The following is a 27,862-nucleotide window of genomic DNA, read 5'->3' as shown; positions in this document are numbered from 1 at the left end:
TCTGTCTGTCTTTTTTTTTCCAAAGTACTTTCGTTTGAGTCAACGAAGCAGCAAATGGTTGTCATATTTAAAAAATATATATTTTTCATGAATAAATTATAAGGGAAACAAAAATGCAGTTAACGTTATCGAGTCTGACAACAGACTCCCCGCTTATGCCTCCTCTGCAGTAGACAGACGGGAGGAGACATAATGGAAACCTTTGGCAAGTAAACCTTGATCAGTCACCAAGGATTGGGCTCAATTTCTTTTTGTTTGCCTCCACAAACCCGTTAACAAACTAGCCCCATAATTACCCCATAATTATCCTTTTTTCTCAGAGCAGTGTACAACCTACTCCCCACCCCCCGAAATAACAGCCATTCTTTCCCACACAGACCTGCACGTGTGTGAGCGACTTGGCCTCTAGTGACGATTATCTAAACCGGTCCTGTGCCTCCCCTAGGTCACTCGGCCGCAAATCAGAACCTGCTTTGTGAACATCACCACTCGGGAGACAAAGGCGGCCGGGCGTGGTGCTGGCCGCCCACCCCCTCGCGTGCCGTGCTCGCGACCAAAAGCAGTCACGAATAATCGAACTGGTCCCAGGCTTCCACTAGCTGTACTCGGCCTTAAGTGAGTCCTCGGTGCGGTGTAAAAAACACCAGCATTGGGGAGACAAATGCGGTCGGACGTGCTGTTGGCCACACACCTATTAAGACCGTGCCGGTCTTAATAGGTGCTTGCAAACAACGCTTGCCCCGACAATTCGTTCAGGCTTTGCGGGGTATTGTCGTCTTTGCAGCGGGGTTTTGGCCCAGCAACGCGCGGTAATTAGGGCCCCATCAGTCTTTTTTTTGGCGCTCACCGACTCGGCCGTTATCGCTCCTCCTGTTTTCATGTCCAACGTTCGAGGGCACTCGAGAAGGCACAACCACTGAGCCGATGCTTTCGCATTTTTATTTTAGCCGGGTGGGTTATGTGTGTGTGTGTGCACGCGCGTGTGGAGGAGAGTGGTGGCCTCGTGGTTAACGCTTTGGCTTCGGAACCCAGCCAACCGAGTTCAAATTCCCGGCCACAGGTTACATCGGTGATTGTCCAAACTGGCCCTGGGCCTTCCCCTTGGTCAACTCAGCCATGAAATTAGTACCTGCTAAAGTGGTGTTAACATCAGCACTCGGGAAACCAAGGTGGCCTGTCTACACCACCCCCTTGTCCACCACGCCAGCTTCCATAGGTGCTACTCGCTAACAGCACTTGCTGCCACTACTATTCTTGTATGCTACACAGGAGATATTTGTGTATGCATTGTGTTGGGAGCGGTGGCACAATTGTTAGCGTGCTACGCTACAAACACGGTGGTTCAAATTCGATTCCCGCCACGGCCAACTCGGTGACAAATATCTTAACCGGTCCTGGGCAAACCCGAGGTCAACTCGGCCTTAAATGACTCCCTGGTGCGATGTGTAATCGTCGCCACTCGGGAGACAAAGGCGGCCGGGCCCGGTGTTTGCCACCTGCCACCTCGTAAGCCGTGCTGGCCTTCGTAAGTGCTCGCTGACAGCATCCGCCCCAAGAGTCTGTTCAGGCTGTACGGGGGATCTTTGTCTTTATTGTGCGGGTGCGTGTGGTGTCGTATCGTCCGTCCGTGTGTGCGTGCAGCGTGTGGGACCTTTTTATTTATTTTTGTTGCCTCGGGAGTGTTTTGTGTCAGAGCGGAGAGCGGTGAAACACCGCAGACTCTGCAAAGAGGATTTTTTGGATACATTTTGTTGTTTTTGTTGTTTCACGGGGCCGTTGTGAGAGTTGGGGGGGGGGGTGGTGATGGTGACGGGGGGGGTGGAGGCTTGGTTGGATTTGAGTGGAAAGCGCGCTCATCCCGCCGTCTCTCTTAGCGATGCCGCGCCTTCACCCTCCATCTCTCCGCTGTCGGTTGCCTCGTCCAGGGCTATTTCCGTCTCTCGGCGTCGGCAGCGGCGTGCGTCACTGAGCGGCGGCAGTAGCGGCGGCGAGAGAGAACCCCGGGGCAGAGCTGGACTCGACGCCGACTTCGCCGCTGCCCGCTGCGCCGTAGCCAGGGAGCCAGAGTCCCTCCAGCGATCTCGAACGGCCGGCGATTGATAAAGAGACTCGTTTTGGCGTCGTCCTCGCCGCTGTCGTTTACGTTTTTTGTTATTTACGGTCAAGCACCGTAATTCTTTAGCGATCATTATTTATGCGCTGCAAACGAAGTGCAATTGTTCCCCACCCCCCCCCACGTACGTCCGTCCCGCGGTATATTTAATGTGCTGTAATTATACTCGCGTGCCATACACGGCGTATATTTAGACGTACTGTATGCTCGGACTAAGTGAGTAAGCGCGGCTGGGTTTGTGCGTTACTGCGAAGGACTCGACTCAGAAGTGTGCCTCTGCACACGAGCGGTCATAATAGGAAACAGGCCACGGTCTCGAAAATATTGCCGCAGAGACCAAACCGACTGCCCGTCTCTCAGAGCGTGGAAAAGAACCTCCCGCCGCCCACCCGGCTTTTGTTGGAAAAAGTAACCGGCGAGTTGCGCGTCCCGGCGCGGCATTTTTGAATTGTCGCCGCTTAATTTCGGACCGACGTTCGCGATGTGCGTGGGACGCTTGCGGAGAGGTGAGTCGTGAAACGTCGCTTGTCTTTTTTTGTTTGTGCGTGTGTGAGGTGCGCCGTGTGCGGGCGTTTGTCATGTGCCCGCCGATTCTCCAGAACCGAATGATCAATGCGTTCCTTGAAATGAACTCTTAATTTAGAAAGACAGACGGGCAGCTTTTGCGCGAGTTTTTTTGTTTTGACATTTACAGTCATCTCTTAGTCACGTGCTGTTTTTGGAGCCGATCCTATGGAAACTCGACGATGCTACTACGCTCGCTTGCATCTAATCGTATAATAATAATGATGATAACCCAGTGCTGCGGCAGTAATTCTAAGTCGTGCAGGAATTTCCCACGTTTTGTATAACGTTTGAAATGTTAAGCGTCAAAATAAAATAATGTGGTCTGCAGCTGCCTGCCTGTTGCAGGACAGTGTTACTTTAAGACAAAATTGAGGAACTATGAAAATAGAACAAAAGTAAACTTCCCCTCTCTCTCTCTCTCACACTGTCGAGCGTTTAGTTTATAATAATGCAACCTTCATCATTTGGTCCACGTAGTTTTTCAGATAATGTACGTGCCGGGGTCCTTAAAAACGTTACCCGAGGTAATTTGGGCGCTCGGCGAACCTTGCTGTGTTTACCGCGAGCCTCACGGCCGGCTCATTCCGAGCGCCGACGATATATGCCAGCCCTCGCGTCTTTTGTAAACACAGTTCCCCATTGCGCAGTCGTTTTAAGTGCCTACCCTTGTTTGCCTTGGTATCTGGGCGGCTGTTGGCTATATTACGTTCGCGCGTGTTACTGCCGTGGACAATATCGTAGCGGGAAGGAGCGCCAAAGCCGCAGCCCGCCCGCCCGCCCGCCTACACAACGAGCGGTAATTGTGCGGGTGATTACTTTTGCAAAAATTCCAGGCCCAAATTTGGCAGCGTCCTTCGAAATACGGTCCTCCAGCGACGCCGTGTTTACGCCTCAGGCATGCGAATTAAATGTGAAATAAAATATGCGCGCATGAGGGTTCTCTTTGACATTAATGGTCCTGAGCCGTTGTGTTCGGATCCAGGTTAGCATTTAATTTGCCTCGTGAATTGCACGGAATTTAGCCGTTCTGGGTTGTCACGTCCAATCACATTGGGAGCTGGCAGTGAATGCTCAGAAATCCAGACGAGTGATATTTGAATGGAAATGTTTTAATTTTTTGGCGGAACGATGGCCTTTGTGGGAATGAATGTCGCCCCGTTGTTTCACTCAGCCATCGGGCAATTTTATTTTACGTTTGATAATCTGGCGGCGTGGGCATAGCGGGCGCTTTTCGGGTGTAAATACGAGCGAGGATAATTGCATCGCATCGTCGCAGATTGAAAAGGGAGTGGGTTTAGAGCAAGGCTAGATGGCGTTGTCTGCAGATAAATGTGGGCGTTTTTATTCATGTATGTGGACCTGTTTATGCACATTACAAGCGTACAAAATAAATAAATGTGGACAGTGTAAGTAAGTTTTAACACAAACTGGTGATACGTGTAATACGGTAATCCAGTAATATAACTGAAACTAAATACCACGGCTGTAACAGATGCGCTTCTTTTTGGCACGGTACATTAGGAAATCTAAATGTACGGTTTATTTTAATCATGCATTGTGAAACCAAACCCCCATTTACAAACAAATCCAACGATTAGGAGCACAAACAAAAATCAGTCTGTTACCTAATTTTCTAAACACATTTCTGGCATTTGGCTCATTTAAAAAAAATCAGCAAAAAACATTTTGCGTTTCCGCTGCACTTCCGTCCGATCCCTCACGAGCGCTCTCCTTCCTCCAGTCTAAAGTCCAGGCAGGCGCCCGTCACGCTGGGCGCTCGCTATCCTAGATGGACGGAGGCCCTTGAACCTCCGCCGCTTCACTGCTGCCGCCCCCGAGAGCCATGGAGGCATTTTTCAAGCGACACATCGTGCTGCAGCTGCGACGGGCCTCCCGGCGCAAGCGGATTCCGCCCGGCGCCGGCTGCAGCAGCCCCGAAGGCGAGCTCGCTTGCTGCAGCGGCGGCGGCCTCTCCGCGGGCCGCAGGCCCCTGTCGCAGGACCGCGTTCTGTCCGGGCCCCTCGCCCAACGGAGGCGCTGTAGCCTCTTGGGTCAGGCGCGCTACGCCAAGAGCAGGGCCGCCAAGGCGAAGGGCTCCACGCTGCTCTCCCGGCTCATGAAGTCGGGGCAACGCGGCTCGCGGCAGCGCCGGCGCTCCAGCACGGCACCGCTCTGGGCCAACCCGCGCTTCCTCGTGCCGTCGCATGCCTCCGGCGGCCTCAGGAACGAGGCGCGCTGCCAGGGGCCGGAGGGGGCGCAGGCCGACGCCGCCGAGGCCTGCCGGCGTCGGGACGCGAACAGCAGCGGCAGCAGCAGCGGCAGCTTGTGCGAGAGCGACTGGGACTACGGCTCGGAAAAGGAGTTCGATTTTGTCCTCAGGACTCGAGCGGACGAGGGGGGAAACGCGCAGGGGGAAACGATTGGTCACGTAGAGGCCCATCAAGGGCCGGCGAGTTCCCCGGAGCCATCCTCAGCGTCTCCATCCTCAGCGTCTCCCCCGCCTTTGCCGTTTGCGACGAAATGTGCGCGCAACCCTGGACAAGCATCGGTGGCGGAGGAAACGGCGTCGGGTTTGAGAGGAAAGCCCAGATGGAAGTTGGTCCACAAAAAGTCAGGCCGTTGCCTTAGGCGTAAGCCGGCCGTGAAGTCGGCCACCGCCCTTTATGAGGCACCTCATGTTGTGCACAGGTTGGTGCTGGAATTTTTAAATCAGTATTTTCCTGGTTATCGCTATAATTTGCGCAGCAATTGCCGAATATAACAATGTGCCCTTACATGTATCGTTCAGTGCAAATTTATTATAATTCGACAGAGGTTTGAACATGGTCGATAATACTGGGCACATACCCGCGCGCGCACGCATATGCACTTGGTAGTATGAAGATTGCATGGCACTAGTTTCATCCCTCCTAAACCTCCACGTACCCACCGTGGCGTTGGCGACGCAAGTCGCATAGAGGTTTCGGAGCGTCCCAGGTGGTCGCCAGCATCTAGGGCGCGTTGGCTCGCTCCGCGCGCCTCTATCCATGGAAGATTGCTCGAGCGTTTTGGTATTTTGGGGTGCTGCAGCGGCAATTCCCAACATTCGACCACGCAGCTCAAACTGCTGTCCGATTGTAATTCTTTATTACCGTATGGCACCTCTGCAGACACTTTGTGGCTGTGGTGGTGAATGCTGTCAATTGTGTAATTTATTTCAGTTGCTCTTTTGTCTTACCCTTTGGTCGAATTGTTCTGTCCGAAAATGCCTGTACTGCTTGGGGCATAATAATTTAATAATCGTGGTTTCTTTTCATATTTCTCTTCCTTTGCCAAAACGTGTTATATACAAATATGACCCCTAGTAGCCAAAATATACAGTACATTTCTACCCCCGTATTTCTCAACCACGTAAACGAGTGTGCTTATTTTAGTCTGTTTCATAGCTCTCTGTTCTTTCCATATATGCAGTTCAAAATATCGTTCACGTTATTTTGACATGACAGATCGCCATGTTGGGTTCCGGGTACATGCTGCCCATGCCTCTTATGTACGATATCTACTCTGTACTTTATGTGTGTCTGTTGAAATGTGTGATACGTGCATGTGCATATCAATATGATTTGTGGGGAACTGTGGCACAAGTGGTTATCGTACTGCACTACCAACCCATGACCTGAATTCCCATTTGCAGCCACGGCCAAGAATATCTAAATAGGCTGTAGGCCTTCCCTAGGTTACATTCAGAAATGAACGAGTACCTAATGCAGTGTGTAAACATCACCACTTTGGAGAAAAAAAGGTGCCAGGTGTGGTGCTGACCACAGTTCCGCCCCCTCGTGTGCCATGCTGGCCTTAATAGGTGCTCATCAGCAGCAATTGTTCCACTGGCCTAGCAAGTCTTGATATCTACGACCACGGATGCAATGAGGAGACGATTTCCCGACAAACGCTGGTATCTGAATCAACCCGGGCGGCCAAGTTTCCCCAGCACCAAGTGACCATCATTAAAACGGCACGATCAAATTAGAGCGTTTAGAAATTTGTTATTTATTTTTGCCTATTGGTGCGAGTCAGGGTGGTGGGTGCACTTAAGGTCGTTTCTTTCTCTGCTCACAGTCCGTGCACCCGTGAGCAAGTGCCGTTGTGATCTGTGGACCCTCCAGCACGAGAGCTGGAAGCGGGTAATCTGACTTGCTTGCCGAGCCCGCACAAGCAGAGCTCGCTTCCCGGTCTCCACATGTAAATAAAAAAAAATGTCTTAGGTCGTTGGCCTACTGGCTTTCTGTAGACCATTTATGCTTGAACTTCTTTCGCACCGTACGTAGCCAATCGTGCTAGTCGGGATGCAAAACATTAAACAGCAGAATTTGTATAAGCAAGGAAACTCTGGACCGATTTCGACCTTCTGGGTCTCGTCAGCAGTGCCAGGCTTGCTATGTAAATGCTGTTTGGCTACTTGACGTTGTTGGCAAGATCCCTCCATCTACACTGTTGTGGTCCTGTTCAATACAAAAAATACACATGATACAAACTGGGGTGTGTTGTTGTGGAGCATTACGGCTAAACAGAATTTCGATCTGTCTCCACATATCGGTGTAAAAAAAATATGTTTTAGTCTTATGGGCCTGCCTGACCAATATCATGCAGCAGAATGCTCCTCACTTTGGCAGCCCTTCCACCCTGCACTTTCAGATGCCCGTACGGGAAACTGTACCCCCAGCCGCAGGCTGCATGGAAACTCGCATTTTCATTGTTTATTAAGGAGGCTTAAAAAGAATGAGCTATGTCATCAGGGCCATTTAAAATTAATCACCGTCATTAATTTTTCAATCTCGTCTTGTGTGTCGCAGGTTTTCATCGCTCGCTCGCTCGCCACGCTTCTTAGCGAGCGCGCGTCGCGACCGCGTTGGCACCGGTGGCGATCGTTTCCAGCGTCGCCGTTGAATGTTTTACCGTTCTCGCAGTCGCCCTCACGGACGCCCCCGTGCGTGCCCGCACGTTGGCAAGGGGGGGGGGGGGGGCGTCATCGTTGGGACCGTGCCCGCGGCCCGGCGTGGTATTTGCAGCACGTCCGTGTCTGCTGCCGGAGGAGCGCGTTCGATCTTTGAAAAAGAGAAACGGCCGCTTTCGGCTGTCACGGCTGGCTCGCGACCGGCTAGGCTGCGCGTAGCGAGCCCCTCGCCCCTCGCTTTGGGGGAAGGGAGCCTTGACCCGGTAATCTTGGCCCCATCCTCGGGATGTCAGGAGTGCACCCGTCACGTGTTTTGATTTACGTCTCGTTTGCGCTTTCACTTATTAGTCTACTTTGAATGTTGTCACGCTGGTTTCAGTCTGGATGCAGATCGCATCTATTTGTCGCCATGTGCGCTTGGTGATAGAGGTTTTGGGTGGGGGGGGGGTGTTGCTTCACCTTCATGCGCAATTTGTTTTTTTTTGTGTTTGCAATTTCTGTTGCTTCAGTTGCGGTGTATTCGACTTGCACTTGGGATGCCGGCTGCAGCAGCCTCGAGCAGTTCGCTAACTCGTTGCTTAAACGAAAGACGTAGTGCAGATGATTACCTATTGATTTGTGATTACGTCATTTGTACGTCTTTATATTTATTTACGTCATCGTGCGAAAGAGTGGGGGGGAGGGGAGGCGCCGCTTGGGCAAGTTTTTTGTTTTTCATATCACGGTTGCCGAGCACTGGAACTAAAGGCCTCGAAACGCCAAGTGGCCAGCAACAAAACAGGTGCCACGCGTAGACGTTTATACGTTTCAACGTGGGGAAAGAGACGATGGGAGGCAGGTGGGCGGTGGGGGGGGGGTGAAGAGAAGTGTTTGGTTTTGCGGCGTGGTGGTTGAACCCGAAATCAAACGGCTTGGAGGGCTGCTGTTGGACAGGTGCGAATGAGGAAAGGAAGGAATAGGAGAAAACTGTGGGTGGCAGGGCCCTTTGTCCCGCAGTGGAGAGCTACAGACTGACAACGACATCAAGAACATTGGGGGCACACGTCCAGGGGTGGAGCCAGGATTTTGACTTTGGGGGGGCTGACTTCAATATTCTGAGATATCCAGTGTTTATGTTTTCCAATGGGCGCCACAAATGTATAAAACAAATTTTATTGGATTTGAACGCGGAGTTTATTAATAGGTCGGAGCCTCTGGTTTGGCTAATAAGTTCGATAAGTTCGAAAGGCTGCCGTTCAAGCAGCCTGCAGGGCAGCACGAGGTGGCAGCCTGCAGCATTTTGCAGCAGCCGGATATCCGGTATTCCCGATTACCGACTTTCCCAAAATTTCAGGGGGGGCTGAGCCCCCCCCCAGCCCCCCCTGTGGCTCCGCTCCTGCGCACGTCTGTAATCCAGCGCTGTGGGGGCGAGGGTTTGCTTCACCGCAAAAAGTGATACTCCCTTGCCACGAACGTCGAGTTGCCATACCCTGGCCCGCCAGAAGAAGGTGGTACATTATAGTGCAGACTCATATCGTCTGTCCCTTCTGGACGTGGTGGTTTTTTTTCCCAGTCGCTGCGGTTTCCTCCCACGTGTGTAAACGCTCATTGATTTTCTGAAAACATCTGCATATGTGGAGAACTGCAGAGCTTGGGCGATTGTTTGCACCGTCTAAGCTGCCTTCCAGCATGTCCGTGGTTCCTCAACGATTGTGAGATGCATATTTCATAAGTGTTAAAATGCTTATGCATTATTATTAACATTGTATAGATTAACTGAAATCGTCTGACGATTTCTTCTTCTCCACACTGTTTGACCACCACACTGCAAGTCACTACACTTCTATCCCTGCTTCTTCCCCCGCACTGCTCCCTCCCATCGTCTTTTACCCCCAAGTGTTTGTAACCTTGCTCAACCTAAGACGCGTCCACTCTTTATCCATTACAACTGGGATGGTGCCTCTTCCCAGCTTGACGTTTTGGTACCTTTTTGGGCCCTGTGCTCTGCAACTGTGTCGAGGTGCGAGCCGCGAGCCCCTGGCGTGCGCGCGCGAGCGAGCTGACGGTCGCGTGTGTGTGTGTGCGTGTGCGTGCCTCGCGCTGCATGCAGGAAGGCCATCTCTCGGTCGGGCATGCAGCACCTGGCCCCCGCGTCGCTGATCGCCCCGGGGCCCCCCACCTGCCTCCCCTCCACTGCGCCCAAGGACCCCGCGGACAGAGAGGCGCGCAGCATTGTCGACTGGAACGTACGTCCCTCGCGCATTTCACTTGGCTCCTGATCGGTCTGTGGGGGCGATGTGGTCCGCTGATATCACACGTTCACCGCATCGCGCGCTTTCAGATGCGCTTTTGCGGCCCGTCTGGAACGCTCTTCAATTCTGACGTTCGGAAGCCACTGGATCGGTGCACTTTTAAATCATCTAGATTGAAAACAAATTTCTTGAGAACTGCTCTTTGTGTTTAGTTTGTTGTGCTTCCTCCGCACGTCCAATTAGCGCGGTTGGCTACGTACGGTGTGAAAGAAGTAAAAAAAAACATAAAGCTGGACATGTACGGTGCGAAATAAATTCAACGTGCATACATACTTGCCAGAGCGGAAGTCGCCTCCGCTGCAGACTGCAAACACTTAGTGAAACCAGAGTCTGTGTACAACTAATAAACGGTGGCTTATGTGATAATGTATCTGCTAAAAAAGATATATTTACAATATTCACTTATTTAGGTAATTTGAAAGATGTTGGTACAACCAAAGCATTGCCATCTCAAAGTGGTACCAACGAATACATCATTTGGACTGGGCCGATGATCTAATGAGATTTGTTCTGTTGGTGTCTGATTGACCATGTTTGTTGGTGGCCCTGAGCGATTGGGTGGAAAGTCCACATTCCTGTGGCGGGCGCCATAGGAATGTGGAATGGAATAACCCTGTGTGTCACCTTCACTGGAGAACCAATGTGGGTTCTCGCCATTGTGCTGTCCAGCTCGTGTTTGCAGGTTGGTGCTACGTGTTATTTGGAAAACAATCTGTGGCACATTTCGCTTCACATTCCTCGAGAAGCCAGCACGTGGAGAGCAGGATGTGAAACATGTGTGGCACAACCGGAAAACACATTGGGAAGGATCTGTGTAAACTTTCAAAAATCTAAACGACTATCTATTTATTTATTTATTTCTGTTAGTCGGAGAGATACAGTGGAACTCCTCTTAGCGATCACCCCTGTTAATGACTAATCGCTTAACGACGGGCCTCCACATAGCCCAAAGTGTAGTGTATAGTGTAGTGTATTGTAATGTAGAGTAGAACCCCTCTTCACGACTACCCCTGTTAATGACTAATCTTTTAACGACAGGCCTCCATAGAGCCCAATGTGTAATGTATCGTGTAGTGTATAGGGTAGTGTATAGTAGTGTAGTGTATAGTAGTGTATAGTGTAGTGTATAGTGTAGTGTAGTGCCTCCATAGAGCCCAATGTGTTCGCTTACCGACCATTCCCCTGTTCACGACGGGCTGTTGTAGGTACAGTAAATATTAATGAATGCATTGATTAACTATGTTTATTTTAATTATGATGTATTTATAATGTTCTTAGTATCTTTATGTATTAATATCCATTGTTTAAATATCAGAAAGTCCTTTTTTTGGGTGAAAAAGGGTAACTTTGGATGCTATCACGACGATTTAAGTCTTTAACGTGTTATTCCTATACTCGTTGAACGACCAAATCACCTGATGACCGGTTCCGTGGAACCAATTACCGTCGTTAGGAGAGCTTCTGTCGTATACAGGTCGTGACTTTGCAGACGACTGGGTTTCATTGGTAAATGCAATGAGATTGGCAACTGACGAAAAGAGTGATCTTATTTTTTTTAAATACAGTAAAACCTTGGATTGCGAGTAACTTGGTCTGCGAGTGTTTTGCAAGACGAGCAAATTTTTTTAATTAATGTTAATTTGATAAACGAGCGAGCGTCTTGCAATACGAGCAGTGTACGTGTACGCTTTGTACTGCCGAGCGTCACTTGATCACAACTGATATACGAGTGCTTTGGATTACAAACACGTTTCCGGAACGAATTATGCTCGCAATCCAAGGTTTTACTGTATATGACTTCATCGAACACTTAGCCATGTGCACACAATGAGAAGACTCCGTTACACCTCAGACAACCCGCATGTTCACGGAACGACGCGATAAAACGAGAATCTCCGAACGCCGATAACTCATTGCATCCCCAGTGAATCCATCATTTGACACCATCCAACTTCCCTCCAAGTCGCAGTGCAAAGACAAACACACCCCCTATCACTTTTTAATAACGTGTTATTTTACGTTGTAAGTTCACTGAAGCGGCAACTTTGACAGCTAAGGATGAAAACCAAGAATAGGTTTAGGTCTTTCTGGCAATAAAAAATTGGTCCTAAGATGTTCAAATAGATACCTATTGCAAGGCATCGAATCTGCGTTAATCACACGTACTTGTGGCAAAACATGCAAACAAAAATTATCTGATGATATATGCATTGTCTTTGAAACATCTGTTTTGTTGCCAGGAAGGGTGAAACCTTTTTCTTATTTTTCATAATTTTGTATACTGCCAAATAAGGTCCCATAGATTGATAACTAATATTTGTTTGATTCCTGTGTTTCCCCCCTGCCCCCCTCCCGTCATCCCGCACCCCCCACCGTCTCACCTGCACGCAGGAGAACGCTTCCATTGGGGAGCATCTGTGGTACGACACCAGCGTGTCTGGCGACGTGTGCTACGTGGGAGAGGAGAGCTGCATGGCGAAGACAGCGGTCAGTAACATTGGTGCCCCCCCCGCCCCCCCCGCCCCGTGTAACCCCCGACCTTATCACGCCGCACTCACGCGCACACACCCACATGATGTACCTGCCTTCGCCAGTTCAGCAGTATTGTTTGGGTCGTGACGATGTGTGCCACGGTGGCCAGATGTTAATTATTTCGCCTGTTATGCAGGAGGTCGTGGGTTTGATCCCAACCCTGACTGCTGTATATTTCGAGTTTGCGTGTCCTCCCCGTGGCCGCGTGGATTTTTCTCCGGGTCCTCTGATTTTTCCCTCCACATTTAGAAACATGCGTTTAGCGTGTTTGGCTGCTATAAATTTCCACATGACAAGCCACTTTGCTGAGCTATCATTTGTGGCCAGGTCGCTTCTGAAAGAGAGCTATACAGCTCAGTGGGTCTTACCTGTTGAAATAAAACATAAAACATGTTTCGTGGCTGCGTGCCATTGCCACCGATACGGGCTGAACGGGATTTTCCGTGAAACAAACATTGTTGTCTGTCCCCGCCCCACCGCACCTCCGATTATCCCGGTTGCCTACGTACGGTGCGAAAGAAGTTCAACATACACACGTACAGTTGAATTGAAAAATTCACGCACTTCGACGGCCTCCACATAGCTCGCACACAAAGTGTTTTCGGGTCGGGCTCTCGCGCGTCGCTCGGCACGGTATTCTACGTTTTCGCTCCACGCGCTTGGGAGCTTCTTCAGGAAGGAAATGTGAAGCGACACCATCCGACGACGCGCTGGGAAGCCGTACGGCACAACATGCTTTGTCCTGCACGCCACACATACTTCGAAAAAATTGTATAAACACATCTCTCTCGACAATGAGTTAAACAGTCCTGATGTAAATCGCAAAGGAAAAATATTAGCGTTCCATCATTACATATTTGTGTAAAGCAATTGAAAGTGCATAAATATGAAACATAGGACACTTCAAGCGTAGTACAGTATTCCAATTAAACCATCCACCTAAACACTTAAAATTTCAATTCCAAAAATGACGATCGCTGGCGCGGGAAGGTAATTGGCTATAAAATGACATACAAATGCCATCTTTCAGAATGGGTGCACGTGGAATGGTGGGCTGTGATGCGTGACCCTCACACTTGCTCACGGGAAAGAGGCGCCATCTGTCTTAGTTTCAGTGCTGATGGCGCGCCGGCGTGCCTGGGATGTCTTCCAATATAGGGCATCTGCAAATGTTTAAATGCCTTAAAGAGAGGGGTGACACACGCAGAAAGAAAACTAAATGTCCGCGAGGAGTTATTTGCCCGCAGCTGTAATACTGCTAACTAATTTTGTTCCCGTTAAATAAAATATCTAATATTTTCATAATCAGAATATTTATACTGGAGGAATCCGATGAGCTATATAGCTCTTGTTCACAGATGTCCAGTAGTTTTCACAGATGTCCGCTAGATAGACACTTGCGTTCACTTTTATTCCTAGCCCACGTTTACGTGGAATTGAAAATAAGTTAACAGGGCCCGCGTGGAGCTTATGGTGTGCGGGGCACGGCGTTGCTGTTGGTTTAACACGCGCGTGACGTTGTGCGCTTCGGTACTTTCGTCTTCACATCTTGGGAAAAGTGGCGTGCGGCCGGAGAGGCGGTGCGTGGGGAATGCTGGCCACCGCCGTCACTTTAGCCGCCGCTGTGTGTGGAGCGCGTGGGTGGGAGCCGCTGTTTTCCCGATTGCCCGCTTACGCACCTCTCGTTGCTGGAGTCACGGATTCTAATTAAAGCTGTGGCATTTTGTTATTACTTAAGGGGGCGCGGAGAGGTCACCGTGTGCCGAAAAGGTTGCCGCTCCGTTTTTTTTGGGGAAAAAAATCTCCCCCGTTGAATGTTTTCGCTCAGGTACGCCTTTGCATAATTTTCGCGCATTATATTCGGAAGAAATTACGTGCTTTTCACAACTGTAAGCTTGAATAAACATCGGAAGGCCTCCGGGCGTTATTTGGCAGCCGTCGCGCGTATCCACAAATAAGATTTCGCCCCCGTCGAATTCCAGCGTCAAACGCTACACGAGTGCCCTCTTGTGCTCCCTCCGAGTTAAGGCTCTCGCGAGGCACCTGCACCATTTCCACAGCATCCTTCTTCTCGAACAGCTTTTTCGTTCCCACTTGAGGACCTGATTTGGATCCGAACCAAATGAACCGAATCGTGTCACCTGGGCGGTTTGTGTAGCTGGCGGCGGTGGTGTAAAATTTGGCGCGGTTCCCCCCCCCCAGCAAAATGGGAACATTCAGCAACAACAAGGCATGGAGTCAGGTCTATCGTGTAAACTGGTAGCATTATTTGGTGTTTCCAGTGGGAGCATTCGAAACGTCCCTTGCAACCACCGTTGGATCGCTTCATGGCCTCAGGTGCCTCCGAGGTAAAGGTCAAACGTGTTCATTGTCTCCGTGTGCTTGGAAGTCGCGAGTCGTTGGTCAATACGTGTACAAACTCTTGTTATCGTCGCGCTCACCGTTGTATTTCTCTCCCCTTTGTCGCTTTTTTTTGCAGAAATCTCTGCCAAGGAAAAAGTGTGCCGCATGTAAGATAGTTGTGCACGTGGCCTGCATTGATCAGCTGGCCAAAGTGAGTGCTGTGTGGGGCTGCAGCGTGGCTCTGAGCCTCAGTGGGAATGTGTGTGAACCAGCGACGATTGTCATACCTGTCAACCCATTATCAGCACCTACCCTGTCACAGACCAATTCAGACCTTATTGGTGACCCCGTGCCCTTATAAATCTCAACGTCCATCCTACAAAGTCCCATCACAAGGGAGAAACACAAAGAAATAGACAAAATTATTATTTTGTGCCCGTATTGAAACGACTGTACGCCGTATGGACCTGAATACTCAATTTCCCTGTACAAGAATACCGATAAACCGTATGGGTTGACTGGTATAGATTGTCCCTATGTCTGCAGTTATATAACAGATCATGAAATTAAAATTACATTTCATTGTTTTTCTAAAATTAATTGCAGTTTAAAAAAATAGATAACGGTTGTCACTTTGATGTACAAAACATATCTTTGAATAATTCGATGAGGATGTCCACCAAGTCGCAGAGCGGTGAAATCCTCTTGCTTGCAAGTGTTCGGGGATCGTTCCATAACAAGATTGTGACATGTAGCGAAGGCTTGGTGGGAGGCAATCGTCCATCAGTGGATTGTTTACAGCTGCTGCTGATGACGATGAAAAAGTAATTGTGTAACCACTTCTAACTGACTGTAACGTAATTTCTCAACTATTCACATCATAAGCATAACTACTCACATCATCATAATCATCCACTGACCTACAATCTTGGCGTTCAAAGTCCACCCGCACTTCTTTTCCGAACTCATCTCGGGCAGCAGCGACGCTCGACGCGATGGGGACGGGCGGTCGGGCCGGTGTGTACGGAACCTGCGTCCGGCGGGGGCATTGTTAAGCGCGCGCCTTTGTTGAGTCGTCCTATTTGAGACGTCCGCCTGCATTCGGATGAGGAGGATGTGTGGGAGGCTCGGTGTTCTCGCCTTTTGTTTTCTGCAGATAAATTTCCGCTGCAAACCCACCTTCCGTGAAGCGGGCTGCAGGAACATCCGAGAGGTGGGTGTTGTGCGTCGACCCGCCACTCCGGGGCGGGGGGGGGGGGGGGCTGTTTGTGCCGTGAGTCATTTGTGCGCTTTGTTACGCAGTAATTCCCCTCGTTATTTGCGAACTTGGGCTGTCCGCTATTTTGGCTGCCCGCGAATCGCATCTGGAACTCGACACGACTGCTGCACTGAGAGAGGGGGAGAGGAAGGAAAGTGATGAGAGACAAGGTGACGAGAGAGAATGTGATGCGAGAAAGTGACGAGAGAGAAAATGACGAGGTAAACAGATGTGTTGTCGTGAAAATGTTCACGTCTTTAATGGTGTATGCATTCATTGAAGGTAGGTAATTAATTAGACCAATATCATTATCCGCGACATTTTCTATTCACGAGCATCTCTGGAACGTATCCCTCGCGCATGACGAGGGAATGCTGTATGCGCCGGTTTGCCACACGCATGCAGCTCCGATGTGTGCCCACGTTATTTTGTTTTGATTTAAAGCTTTCGTGACTGCAGTGATTCATATTGTTGGTTCTTTCGGTAAAGTAACGTTGAAGGGAAACAATAAAAGAATAAAATATATATTTAAAATAATAAAATATATAAAACAATCGAATTTTATTGTTATGTATATTTTATTATTTTATTGTTTCCCTTCAACGTGACTTTACCGAAAGAACCAAGAATACGTTATTTTGTCTTCGTGTATGTGAAAGCGTATACGAGCAGAAATTCCGCATCTCTTTATCCACATGTTTTATTAGAAAAATGTTTACGTTCATGGGCCTTTTGGCTTTGCAGACCAATTTTGTCTGGCAGTGTTGTCCTTGCAAGCAAGCAAGTAAGGGCTGGATCGGTTTTGACCTTGGAATTCTCATCAACAACATTAGGCTTGTTAACCGATATAAAAATAGTAGACATCATTGGGAAGAGCACTCCATATTAAGTCTGGCAGTAGTTTACATGCAGGCATTATTGTATAAAATGTTACCTGTATGTACGTATATTTCTACTTGAAATGTAAGGCAATAGTTATTTAGCAGAATCGCAAAGTGTACGTTGTACTTCTTTCGCACCATACGTAGCCAATCGTGGTAATCGGAGGTGCGTGGGAAGAACAAGAACACCAAACACAATAAAGCAGTTCTAAAGGGATGAGTTTTCAATCAAGATTTTACAGTGTGTGTAGCTCCAGTGGCTTCCTAGTATCAGAAGGAAGAGCTTTCCAGACAGCTGCAGAAGCGCATCTGAGTGGTGCTGCGTGTGACTAGTAATTCCCACCAATTCATACTGATTCACAGAGAGGTAATGTGTCCAGATTTCCTGATAAGGGATAATCGCTCACAAATTACCACGGTGTCCCACGTACTCGGACAACGTGACTTTGCCGTCCGCGCTGGGATGACGATGGGGAGTTCAGTTTTGTGTACGTGTCAAGCCGCTGACTTATTGCGGAAATAAGCCATGTTTTCTAAAAACGACGTGATCATCTGCAAAATTGCACCGCGTATTTGTGTTATTAAGATGACCGAAACGTTGACTGCGAGGTGGCCTCATTTGTGGGTCTGCCCACCTACGCTCGTGTTACGGGGCCTCATCTGCTAGAATGTGTTGGCAACCGCGCCGCTGATTTCTCGGGCCTGCGTTGGCAGCTTCGTTAGAAAGCGCGGGCTGGAAAGACTCTCCCACCGTTGACACCAATAAAGTCTGACTTAATAAGCCGAGCTATCGCGCGATCACATTTTCCCACGAGGATTAAGTGGAAAGGCAACGATCCGGGTCGCGAACGTGATCCCGGTGGCGGCATGGGGCTCTTGCAGGCTAGTGAAACGGGTCGCGTGAAAGGTGCGTTCGCACGCGCGGACTCTACCTGCGCAATTCACGGTGCAGTTTATGGATTCGGAGCGCGGCGTCAAAATGCGACCGCGTCGCAATATGCTGCGCGAAAACGGCGCGACGTTCGTTGGGGATAGAAAAAAAGGAGGCGTAGGCAACCCAGAGCTCTCTCTAGTCGGGGCGCTTCCATCCGCCGTGACGTGAGTGGATGCAAGAGGCAGTTGTAGGTAGAATGGTGGGAGAAGAGGAAGATCTTAAACCTGGCCATGAGTAACAACCAACATCGCATCCGTATAGCTCCTTTCAGGACAAAGGCCCCTCAGAAAGTGCTTAACAATCCAAGACGGGATAAAATAAAAACAACTCATTGCTCATAAAGATATTACAAAAACAAAGGACTTGTTGAACACACACGTTTTCGGGAGTGATGTAACGATGGACGCTGAATCTGCAGATGTCGCTGAGGTGGCTAAAGGAGTTCTCGAGCTTGGGAGCCGAATATGAAACGGTTCGATCTGGCGAGCACAAACTGTGAGTCGAGGAGGTCTTGACAGGAGTCCGCGCCTTGTCAACGGAGCAAACGGCTGGGGACGTTACGAGACGGGAGATCGGTTGGGTGAGGGGGAGAACTATTCTTGTGCATTGCGAGTTAAAAAGTAGAACTTTGAAGGCGACTTAAAAGACGAAGGCAATTTCCTTAAGACTTTGTCAACAAACTTTGTGCGGCAGCATCAGCAGTTTGTACAACGTGCAGCCGGTGCACTTCCTTTGTGGACATCCCAATAAAGAGAGCATCGTAGTGGTCACGTCGGGATGAAACAAGCGAGGGCCTACAACAAACGGTCGACGGCGTGGACGGCCGTTGGGAGGGAAGTCAGGGGCAGGAGAGCAGAGCCTGCGACCTACTTATTTAGCGGGTCACTCCACACAAACGCGTGCAGCTGTAGGGAGGACATCGGGGGGCGGGGGGAGGCGGGATGGGGGCGCACGGCTTTCAGTTCCACGTTGTTGCAGTCTCTTTTTTTACGAGGCGACAGATGCGCACGCGGGTCGTCGTCGAGTGAGTGAACGAGACTGCGGTTCGAAGTGGCGTTTTTATCAAACCTGCTGCTGCCACCAGATGGCGGAATTGAAAGCCACGCAGCTCGTCTCGAGGGAAATAGGCTATTGCCTGGCAGCCCTGCGCTGTGGAATTTGTCATCCACAAATTACGCGTTGCCCTCCTGCCGGTTCGAGCAGTCAGTCGGTCGCCCGCGCGCTTTTGCCTCTGCCGCCGCATGGGTATGGCTGCGAGCGTGGCAAGTCAGGAGCACGGAGTGCGTCCGTTTGCAAGCGGCAGCTGTGTTTATGAGTGTAACCTTTAGCAGTTTTGCCGTTGCCCCACTGAGGAGAGACGATACAGCCGTTCCGGTTTTGTGGCGTTAACCAAAAGCACCTGATACAACTTGATAAAGTGCCACTGAAACAGTAATTTTTTTTTTTTAAACACTGTTTCCTTTTTGAATGCCGGTGTTAGCTGCCAAGTCGGCTGTGGCCCCCACTGCTATTTGGGTATAATTCCCCTACAGCAGGGTTCTTCGATTGACAATCTCACTAAGGCCAAGTCTGGCTCGCGAAGGCCCTTGGGGAGAGGCCCACCAGGAGATATGTGGCTCGCCGAGGCGCGGAGCCAACAGATTTGGGGAGATGTAACCGAGATGAAGAAATGATGGAGAGGCGGAGTGAGCTCGAGTGATGAAGCGCCACGTGTTTGTGGCCACGCGCGCAGACGTTATGACGGCACAGCACCGTGTGATGTCACGACGTCCACATTTGACACCGCGATGTTCCGCGACCCGCCAATGCACGCTCAATTTACGACGTGGGCACCCCCCCCCCGGGCACCCCCCCCCCCCCCCACTCCCCACCAGAAAATACAGCTGAAGAGAACTCGCGGTGTTCCGGTGGAATTCTCTGCGGCTGCCGCTGCCCCCCATTGTGTAGCCGAATTGTTAGAAACGAAGCAACTTACCTTAAACGAAACTTTATTTTTATTTGACCAGGTAAGGCCCCACTGAGCTACCATGTAGCTCTTTCTCAGAAGCGACCTGGCCGCAAATGATAGCTCAGCAAAGTGGCTTATTGCGCGGAAATTCAATTTATTATTTTATTCTCATTCTACGTGACTTTACCGAAAGAACCAAAGAAGATGAATCATTGCAGTCACGAAAGCTTTAAATCGAAATTTACTCTAGACGCGTGATGTTGATTCTAAATGTGGAGCGAAAAACCGGGGGACCCGGAGAAAAATCCACATGACCATGGGGAGATAGACACGCAGACTCCAGGATTCAGGGTTGGGATGAAACCCACGGACCTCCTACACACCAGGCGAGGGAGATAACATCTCGGCACTGCCACCACGCAATTGCTTTGGTGAGGCGCTTCTCTGTGCACCAGCGGAAATGAGCGTGTTCCGATGGCGATTTTGGACGCTTGTTCTCCTGGATAATTTTTGGAGCCTCCGTTGGCTCATCTGGATGTTTTACAACGCTGCGTCCTGTTTTGAAACGCCGATGAAAACCGCAGAACGTCTGCAAAAAAAAAGGTCCCCCGTTGGACAATCATCGTGCTAATCGCGCTGTGCGCAATGTCTCTGGCCGCAAATCTCTTATCGCAATTGAGCGCTTAATGTGCACTGTTCCGAATGAGGCTCATTCCTCAAAAGGCAACGGCCAATTATGGATATATATTGTTTTAATCTTCTATGCTCAACAGTACGACCTGAAATCAGTGCGTACGTTACCTTCAAGTTGTATATCGCTCCCCGTTCAACCGTGGTGCTACCATTGCAATGTTGGCGATTCGCCAGCAGAGGGCAGGGCCCGCTTGTAATTTGACACCTACAAAATGCTGCTCCTGCACAGTTATGCCCTTTACAGCAATACTGTGCATCTCACGTCCCAATATATATAAAAGCAATAGTGTATTCAGCAGAACTTAATTGCAGTGGCTGTCTGTCGTAGCCTGTGACACGTACTTATAAATGAGCTGGCCTTCCTCCACCAGAGTCTTTCTCAAGCCTGCCCCGATGCCAAATCTGGCCCCAAGGGGAGTAAGTTTTTGCTCTCTGGCCCCTGCCAGTCCAACTGGCGCTATCTGTGACCACAAAACCAGTGGCCGAGATTAAGCACAGCAGCACTTTGATGCTTTTTGTGGTGATTTATGAGTCGATGATGGGTGTGGGGAGGCGGAGACCTCTAAGGTCGCCATCGCTGAGGTGCAAAAAAAAACCAAGACATATCTTGGGAAGAAGAATATCTCGCTGTGCCATGAGAGGGGGAGAGGTACGTGTCAATGCATTGTCTTGAGTTGCGTGTTATTATTATTGTTATCACCGTGCAAATGACAGAAAGTGAGACTTTTAATGTCCCGGGAAGACGTAGAGATTTCCAACAGCTGATGAGCTGTCTGTTGTGGAAGCTGGGTGGTGTGATGGTGGTTGAATTGCTGATGAGCTGTGCGTTGTGGAAGCTAGGTTATTGTGGTGGCGGTGTGTTCGCTCATGAGATGTCTGTTGTGGAAGCAAGGTGGCGTGGTGGTGGTGGTGAGCTCGCTGATGAGCTGTGCGTTGCGGAAGCTAGGTAGTGTGGTGGTGAGCTCGCTGCTCCGGTGTTTGTTAAGCATATGGCTTTAAGCCCACAAATTGATCCACGCTGCTACGACGCTGAAATTCTCATCACGCAGAGATTGACGTTGAAGTACAGTACAACACTTTTGTGCGTGCTCTTTTTTTCGAGCAAAGCTGCAGCAACAGAAGCAACTGGCAGTAATAGGGTCCAAATGCAATCAAACCCCTTGAAACACTTTATATTCTAGCATGAAACAATATCATGTGGTTGCAACAACAAACATTGTGAAGGAAAATGCGTCCCGCAAACGTAAATAAGGAATACATGATGAGAAAGGACTGATATAATTAAGTGGATAATATGTTATGAACAGTTTTCTCTGACCAGTAACTCCATCTCATGCCTCTGTGTCTTGCGTCGCCATGGCAACTGTTGCCGGGGTGCAGGTGACGTAGGGAGATCTGTCGGAGGCGTTGGATTTGGAAGAGCGCTTACGAGGCACGCCGTTTGTAAGCCGGCTCGATTTGTCCAAAGAGATAGCGCGCGCACCCTTATAAGGTGTCTCTGCTGCTCGCCGGATGTTAATAAGCCAGGCTTGTACTCCCGTTAGCCGCTTGACCGGTCGGCACGGACAGGACAATGCGAGCGCGTTACCTGCCCAACATCCTCCTCCCCCACGATTGATTCTCTGTGCAGTTTGTGGCGTTAATAATTTGTAATAATCCACGAATGTGGTTGACAATCGCAGCCCCGTTTAAGGTCGTTGGACCTTGTTGATCCGAGCAGAGGAGCTGCGCGGACCTTGAGCCAAAGGGGGTTGGAACCCCATGTCGGTCCATCGACCGTGGAAATTGGAAAATTTCGCGAGTGGCATAAATTGACGCGTTGTTTCGTGAAATTGTGAAAATGAAGAGTTTGATTTTTTCTTTCTTTCTCTCTTCATCATTTTATTTCATTGCAGCATGGGAATTTCCGAAACACGATTTTGGTGTCTCGTGGAAACAAAATGATCACGGTTTTTTTTTCTTTCATTTGCGCAATGCCGTAACAAGTGGGCACACGTATATCCGCAGGAGTTGCATTGAAAAGCCATTGACATTGAGTCTCTTTGCTCACAAGACGCCACCTGTCACGATGAAAAAGGATGTGAAAAATATAGTCTTGGGTGATTTGAGATTAATGCCAAGAAAAAGCTAACTTCTGCTTTCCTCGCTCCCCACGTTTCCGTAGAGGTTCGCGAAGGAAGAAAATTGTTGGGTTTTTTTAAATAACACGCCGCCCCCAAAATGCCTCTCTGCACCCTCTAAGCATTCATCTTTGTTTGTTTCCTAAAGGGCAACGTCGTATAATAGGGAAAAAAATGTAATATTTCCAATGCATGTGTGTCAGAGTAAATTACGTTTAATTACTAAATTAATATTAAATTACCTATCGAATTACCCTGAATGCACCCGCCTCTTATCAGAGCTCCGAAAGCTTAGAAGGTGGGTTGAGCATGGTCATTGCCTGGATGGGTGACAACCAATGCATTACCAGATGTTGTAGGCATATCGCTGTGAGGGCCGGGAGATGGCAGTACAGCAATGGGTTCAGTCCACAGAGAGATTTGGTCCACTCACTACATGGAAGTCTGCCTGTGGATTAAATCCATCTGTACGGAGCTTTGGGAGCCAGCCTCAGGTATATTGCTTGGGTTTTCTCCCGAGTGCCCTGTTTTTTTTCTCACATACCAAGCATTCATTAATGGGATCGGCCAAATATCTGAATGGTATGACCCTCCTGAAAAAAGAGTTTTGGGGCTCAGCTAAGTATTTCTTAGAAATTCATTGTTGTTAAACTAGTGTGTGTGTGCGCATTAAATAGCATTTTTTAAAGGTAATGTGTCAGTGTTAATTGGGCAGTGTAATTTTTCACGATGTAACTGCATGTATACAGCCATTTGTCAATCCACTGTTGGATGAAGACTTTCCCACGTCCTGTCAGCCGTTTGGGGCATTTGACCATATTTCACCACGCTGGCCAGGGCGGTGAAGGAGGTGTGCCCAGGGCCGGTCGCCACGGTCGCGTGGATGTTTTTTTTCTCCAGGTCCTCCGGCTATTTCCTCCAACATTTAGAATTGACGTGCGTTTAGAGTATTTGACTGCTCGAAATTTCCACATGATGATAAGCCACTCCGTTGGGTTATCATTTGTGGCCAGGTCGCGCCTGAAAAAGAGCTACATAGTTTAGTGGGCCTTACCTGGTAAAACACAAAATAGTTTCGTCTTCATAGTTTAGTTTTCAGATATCACCAACCACTGCTGTTAGCCATGATAGAGAATGGAACTCGGGCCGACCACAGTGCCACCACTTCATCCCCATTCCGGGTACACACCACTTGTCTATGAAATGTTGGGAGATTTATCTCTCCGCATAGCAATCAATTCAGAGCTCAAACCATTGAGTGTATGCAAATTTATTGTTGTTGTCTTGCAACGTTCTTGTAGCCAATTTGGCAAAGGAATGCCATTAACTCCTAGGGACAGGACCCTTCTGTGGTACATGGAATTCTTATTAGTAGTAGTATCATTATCATTTATGATGACGCTTGTTTGCAGAGTTTCAAGACTTTTTTTGTTCAGGAGGATCCTGCATTAAGGGGGAAATGTCGCCGCGTGTAATCCCAGTGGAGTAATTTTCAGCTAATTTATTTTAGATTTGGCCAATACTTGTTACATTGCGTGTTTTTTTTTTTAAATTCTGCCAAGCCATTGGAAGTGGGCCTTTTTTATATCTCATTGCACTTTTTTTTTATCTACATACACTACTTTCATGAGGTCCTCACAGAAATGTTGTCAGGTCACAATGCAATGCCCTCCGTTGGCAGGCAATTGCTTGAATGCCCCAAGCCAATACTCATGCGAAATGGCCGCGTATATCTGACATTCTAATGACCGCCGAAAGAGGATCAACTGGATCCCGGCGCATTACCCAAATGACGCGTAAAATCGCAAACGGAACGACCTCAGTGTAATTCTGTTTTAATTAACTGTGCCACTTATGTCTGCCACCGGGGAAGGCAAGAATAATACTAATTCGAGCACGATGTGTGTAAATGTTTAGCAGAGAGGGTCCAATGATCAGTGAAATGTCATTCTTCCAGCCATTAAATTATCGTGATGATCTCACAATGGGCAACGGGGATCATATTAATGATTTTTTTTTGCGAACCTGGTGTTCCATTAGTCGGGCCTGTAATTTTGCGAGAGTAATTAGGGGGTTGTCTTGCCCGTCGAGTTGACAGCATTTCAGCCAAATGATTACGGAATTAATATTCCGAGCGTGGAGCAATTTGGCTTCCGGCAAGCGCCAGCTTTGCTTGACATCAGGTCGTGTCAGATTTGATCCCCCCCACCAACCCCCCCCCCCCTCCAAAAATATTTACTTTTATTACTTTTAATACGAAGTCCTGTTCCGATTTCATTGCAGCCGTCCTTTGTGCGCCACCACTGGGTCCATCGGAGGAGGCAGGACGGGAAGTGCAAACAGTGCGGAAAGGTGAGAGCAACGCAATTTGGGCACTGCCACCCGGATTTGGGACATTTCGCCGGGCAAATTTTTGTCTGTGGCCAAGGACGGGTCCGGACTCGCTCCGAGGTCACACCAGGGTTATTTTTCCCATGAAGTGCCGGCTTGCAATGACGGTCGCCCCGAGGTTTGTATTTTTCACACTTTGACAAGCGCAAGTGAATTGGAGGTGGCACGTTGGTGGCTTGGGACTCGGGAGCACTGGAGCTGGGCGACAGCTTTGGATCCTTGGTTGTCGAATCTAGGATTTGACAAACTGGGTTCTCAAGTGTAGCGAATTGATGCAAAAAAAAAAACGTCACGTTAAATTTGGTTCTTTGTTTAATGTGCCAAATTCCACCTGCGATCGTTCTAAAATTTTATTTGACTGCCATTCGGCTAATATCTCCGTAGCATGGTGTTGGGGAAAGTGTTGCCAGCACTGTTAGTGTATGAATTAAAAAAAAGGAAACTTTTTTGGGGGTGCACTCTCAGAAGTAGTTCTATGAAATCCCCTTCTAAGGGCCCATTGTCTTTACCCGGGGTGACACACTGCTCACTGCGAAAGTTCCGTATGAACGCTTTATCGCGTGGCATGGACAGAGGTAGTGACGATTGGAATACATTTGGAGGAAAAGACAAAATAAAAACACCGCGAATGCAAATGAACGTGATGTCGTTTTGAAGAAATGCCCTGAATACCGGAGCAGCCTGACGTTCTGCTCTGTCCCTTGCAGGGTTTCCAACAGAAGTTCGCGTTTCACAGTAAGGAGATTGTCGCAATCAGCTGCTCTTGGTGTAAACAAGCGGTATGTATAGAGGGCCTTCCATTCGTTCGCTCACCTATACTTCCGCGATAATAATTAGGGATGTAACAGCTCGCGACATTGAGCATCTCCATGGATGTTTGCCATTCGTGAGGGTGCAGGGGTGGTCACGATTCCATTGGAGGTTTTTTTTGCGTCTCGTTTCTTTGACGTTGGTGTCTCTGCCCGCTGGACTCTCGTTCACCGACTCGTTAGCATTAATCTCTCGCTTGCTCTCTTCTCGTCACTACTTTCTGCTTCATTTCGTTAGCCCGAGTGCAACATTGGCCTTCCGAACGTTCGTTTTACGGTTTAAGCACCAGATCGTGATTTGTTCTCGCAGGTAGTACATAATGCATCGTCTGTGCTATGACCGTGGGTTTGGCACTCGCAAAAAACACAGGTGTTTCAGCTTACCTTACAATCTTCACGGATGGCTCCCGTCTTCATCGCATTAATATTTAAGTGCGTACACGTGGTTAATTTCATGAAGTGATTGTAATTACCCTTGCTTACCTTGATACATTTACTCCCACCGTTGATCGAGTGAGAGTGGGGTGAGCCGGCGAAGATGAAGGCGGACGTGATCTTTTTCTGTGCTGCTAAAATTTATATTTTTGGTCCAAGGATAATTAATGAATGTGTTCATTTTCCCATCTATTAATGTATAATTCGAATGAGGTTTTTGATAAAGGAGATGCTATCATTCATAAGTCTTACACTCTCCTTTTCAATCATCTTCCCCAGATTTATAAAAAAAAAGATTCGGGAATTTGATTGATTGTGTCCATGTGCATATATTGAGATAAACGGTTTTGCCTCGAACTTTCCTGAGGCCACGTTGCCCTGAAAGCTCGCGATGTCGTTGGACCTCGGAAGATGAAGCCGTTTAGACCCTGACTTGATGATCGCACGGCTGACCACCAGCGACAACCACGCGGTGCACGCGTGGGGCCTACGAGGCAGCCACAAGATGTCGACACAGTCATGGGTTCAGTCCTCGAGATGATTCGTGAGAGAGACACCTGTGTGGAGATTTGAGACGAGACCATCCAGGCAAATAGATATAATAATGGTTCAAATATAATGGCTCAAATATAATGGTATTCAATATAATCCATAACGAACTGATGACGACCGCTTGTGTTGCGATCGAAACGTCGTGATTTGTTCTATTTTATTTCTAACTACGCGACTTTACCGAAAGAACCAAAGAGTATGGATTCCTGCAGTCACGAAAGCTTCAAATCAAGATCAAATCAGGATTGGTTAAAACGTGTTAATCTAACTGGTTAAAATATAGTCTGTGTCACTTTGGCAGTGCATGAGTGTATGATGACCTTGACATGTCATGTCCATCATGAGAGTTGTTCGACCATATTTGATCACATTGCCCAGTGGGGTGTTGGCGAATTGGAGGGTGCAGGGGTGGGGGGTGGGGGGGGGGTGGTAGGATAGGTTCAGGTGACCGCTCGCCACGGCCACGACCGGGAATCGAGCTCGGCTCGCCGGGTCCGACGCTCGGCGCGCGAACCTCTTCGCCCCGGGTCACGGACAGGTCCGTTGTCGCTGTGGCTGCGCGTGGCTCTTCCCCCGTGTTGAATGCCCGCCCGTCGTCTCCCCGCTCCGCAGTACCACAACAAGGTGTCCTGCTTCATGCTGCAGCAGATCGAGGAGCCGTGCTCGCTGGGAGCGCACGCCGCCGTCATCGTGCCCCCCACGTGGGTCATACGCATGCGGAGGCCGCAGGTACTCGAGTACGCACGTGCACGTGTGTGTGCGTGTGTGTGCACGTGTGTGCGTGTGTGTGCACGTGTGTGCGTGTGTGTGCGTGGGGAGCGGTAGTGTAGCGGTTAGCGCGCTGCGCTATGAACCTGGCGACCCGGGTTCGATTCCCGCTCACGGCCAACACCAGTGACGATTATCTGAACCGGTCTTGGGCCTCCCCTAGGTCGACTCAGCCTCAAATGAGTACCTGGTGCGGTGGATAAAAACATTGCCACTGGGGAGACAAAGGCGGTCAGGGCGTGGTGCTGGCCACCCACCCCCTCGTGTACCGTTCCGGCCTTCATAGGTGCTCGC

The 27,862-nt window shown here is 49.2% G+C and overlaps 1 protein-coding gene across 11 annotated transcripts in view; it reads left to right on the top strand.

Moving 5' to 3' along the window:
• LOC116940025 (diacylglycerol kinase iota-like) overlaps positions 1-27,862 on the top strand; it is a 299,404-nt gene that overhangs the window by 159,821 nt on the left and 111,721 nt on the right. For 5 of the 11 annotated variants that reach the window (XM_032949255.2, XM_032949257.2, XM_032949258.2 and 2 more), the window contains exons 2-8: positions 9,703-9,838; positions 12,296-12,391; positions 14,916-14,990; positions 15,936-15,992; positions 24,897-24,965; positions 25,712-25,783; positions 27,413-27,529. In XM_032949255.2, coding sequence (XP_032805146.1) covers positions 9,703-9,838; positions 12,296-12,391; positions 14,916-14,990; positions 15,936-15,992; positions 24,897-24,965; positions 25,712-25,783; positions 27,413-27,529 — 622 coding nt within the window. Of the gene's footprint in view, positions 1-1,822; positions 5,369-9,702; positions 9,839-12,295; positions 12,392-14,915; positions 14,991-15,935; positions 15,993-24,896; positions 24,966-25,711; positions 25,784-27,412; positions 27,530-27,862 lie in introns of those variants that run through there. The other 6 variants (XM_032949254.2, XM_032949253.2, XM_032949251.2 and 3 more) reach the window with 3 other exon arrangements.

This window comes from Petromyzon marinus, chromosome 7 (genome assembly GCF_048934315.1).
Source record: "Petromyzon marinus isolate PM22_M1 ecotype Great Lakes invasive population chromosome 7, UKy_Petmar_22M1.pri1.0, whole genome shotgun sequence".
In the NCBI taxonomy this organism is placed as follows: Eukaryota; Metazoa; Chordata; class Hyperoartia; order Petromyzontiformes; family Petromyzontidae; genus Petromyzon; species Petromyzon marinus.
This window is presented reverse-complemented; position numbering and strand designations above follow the sequence as displayed.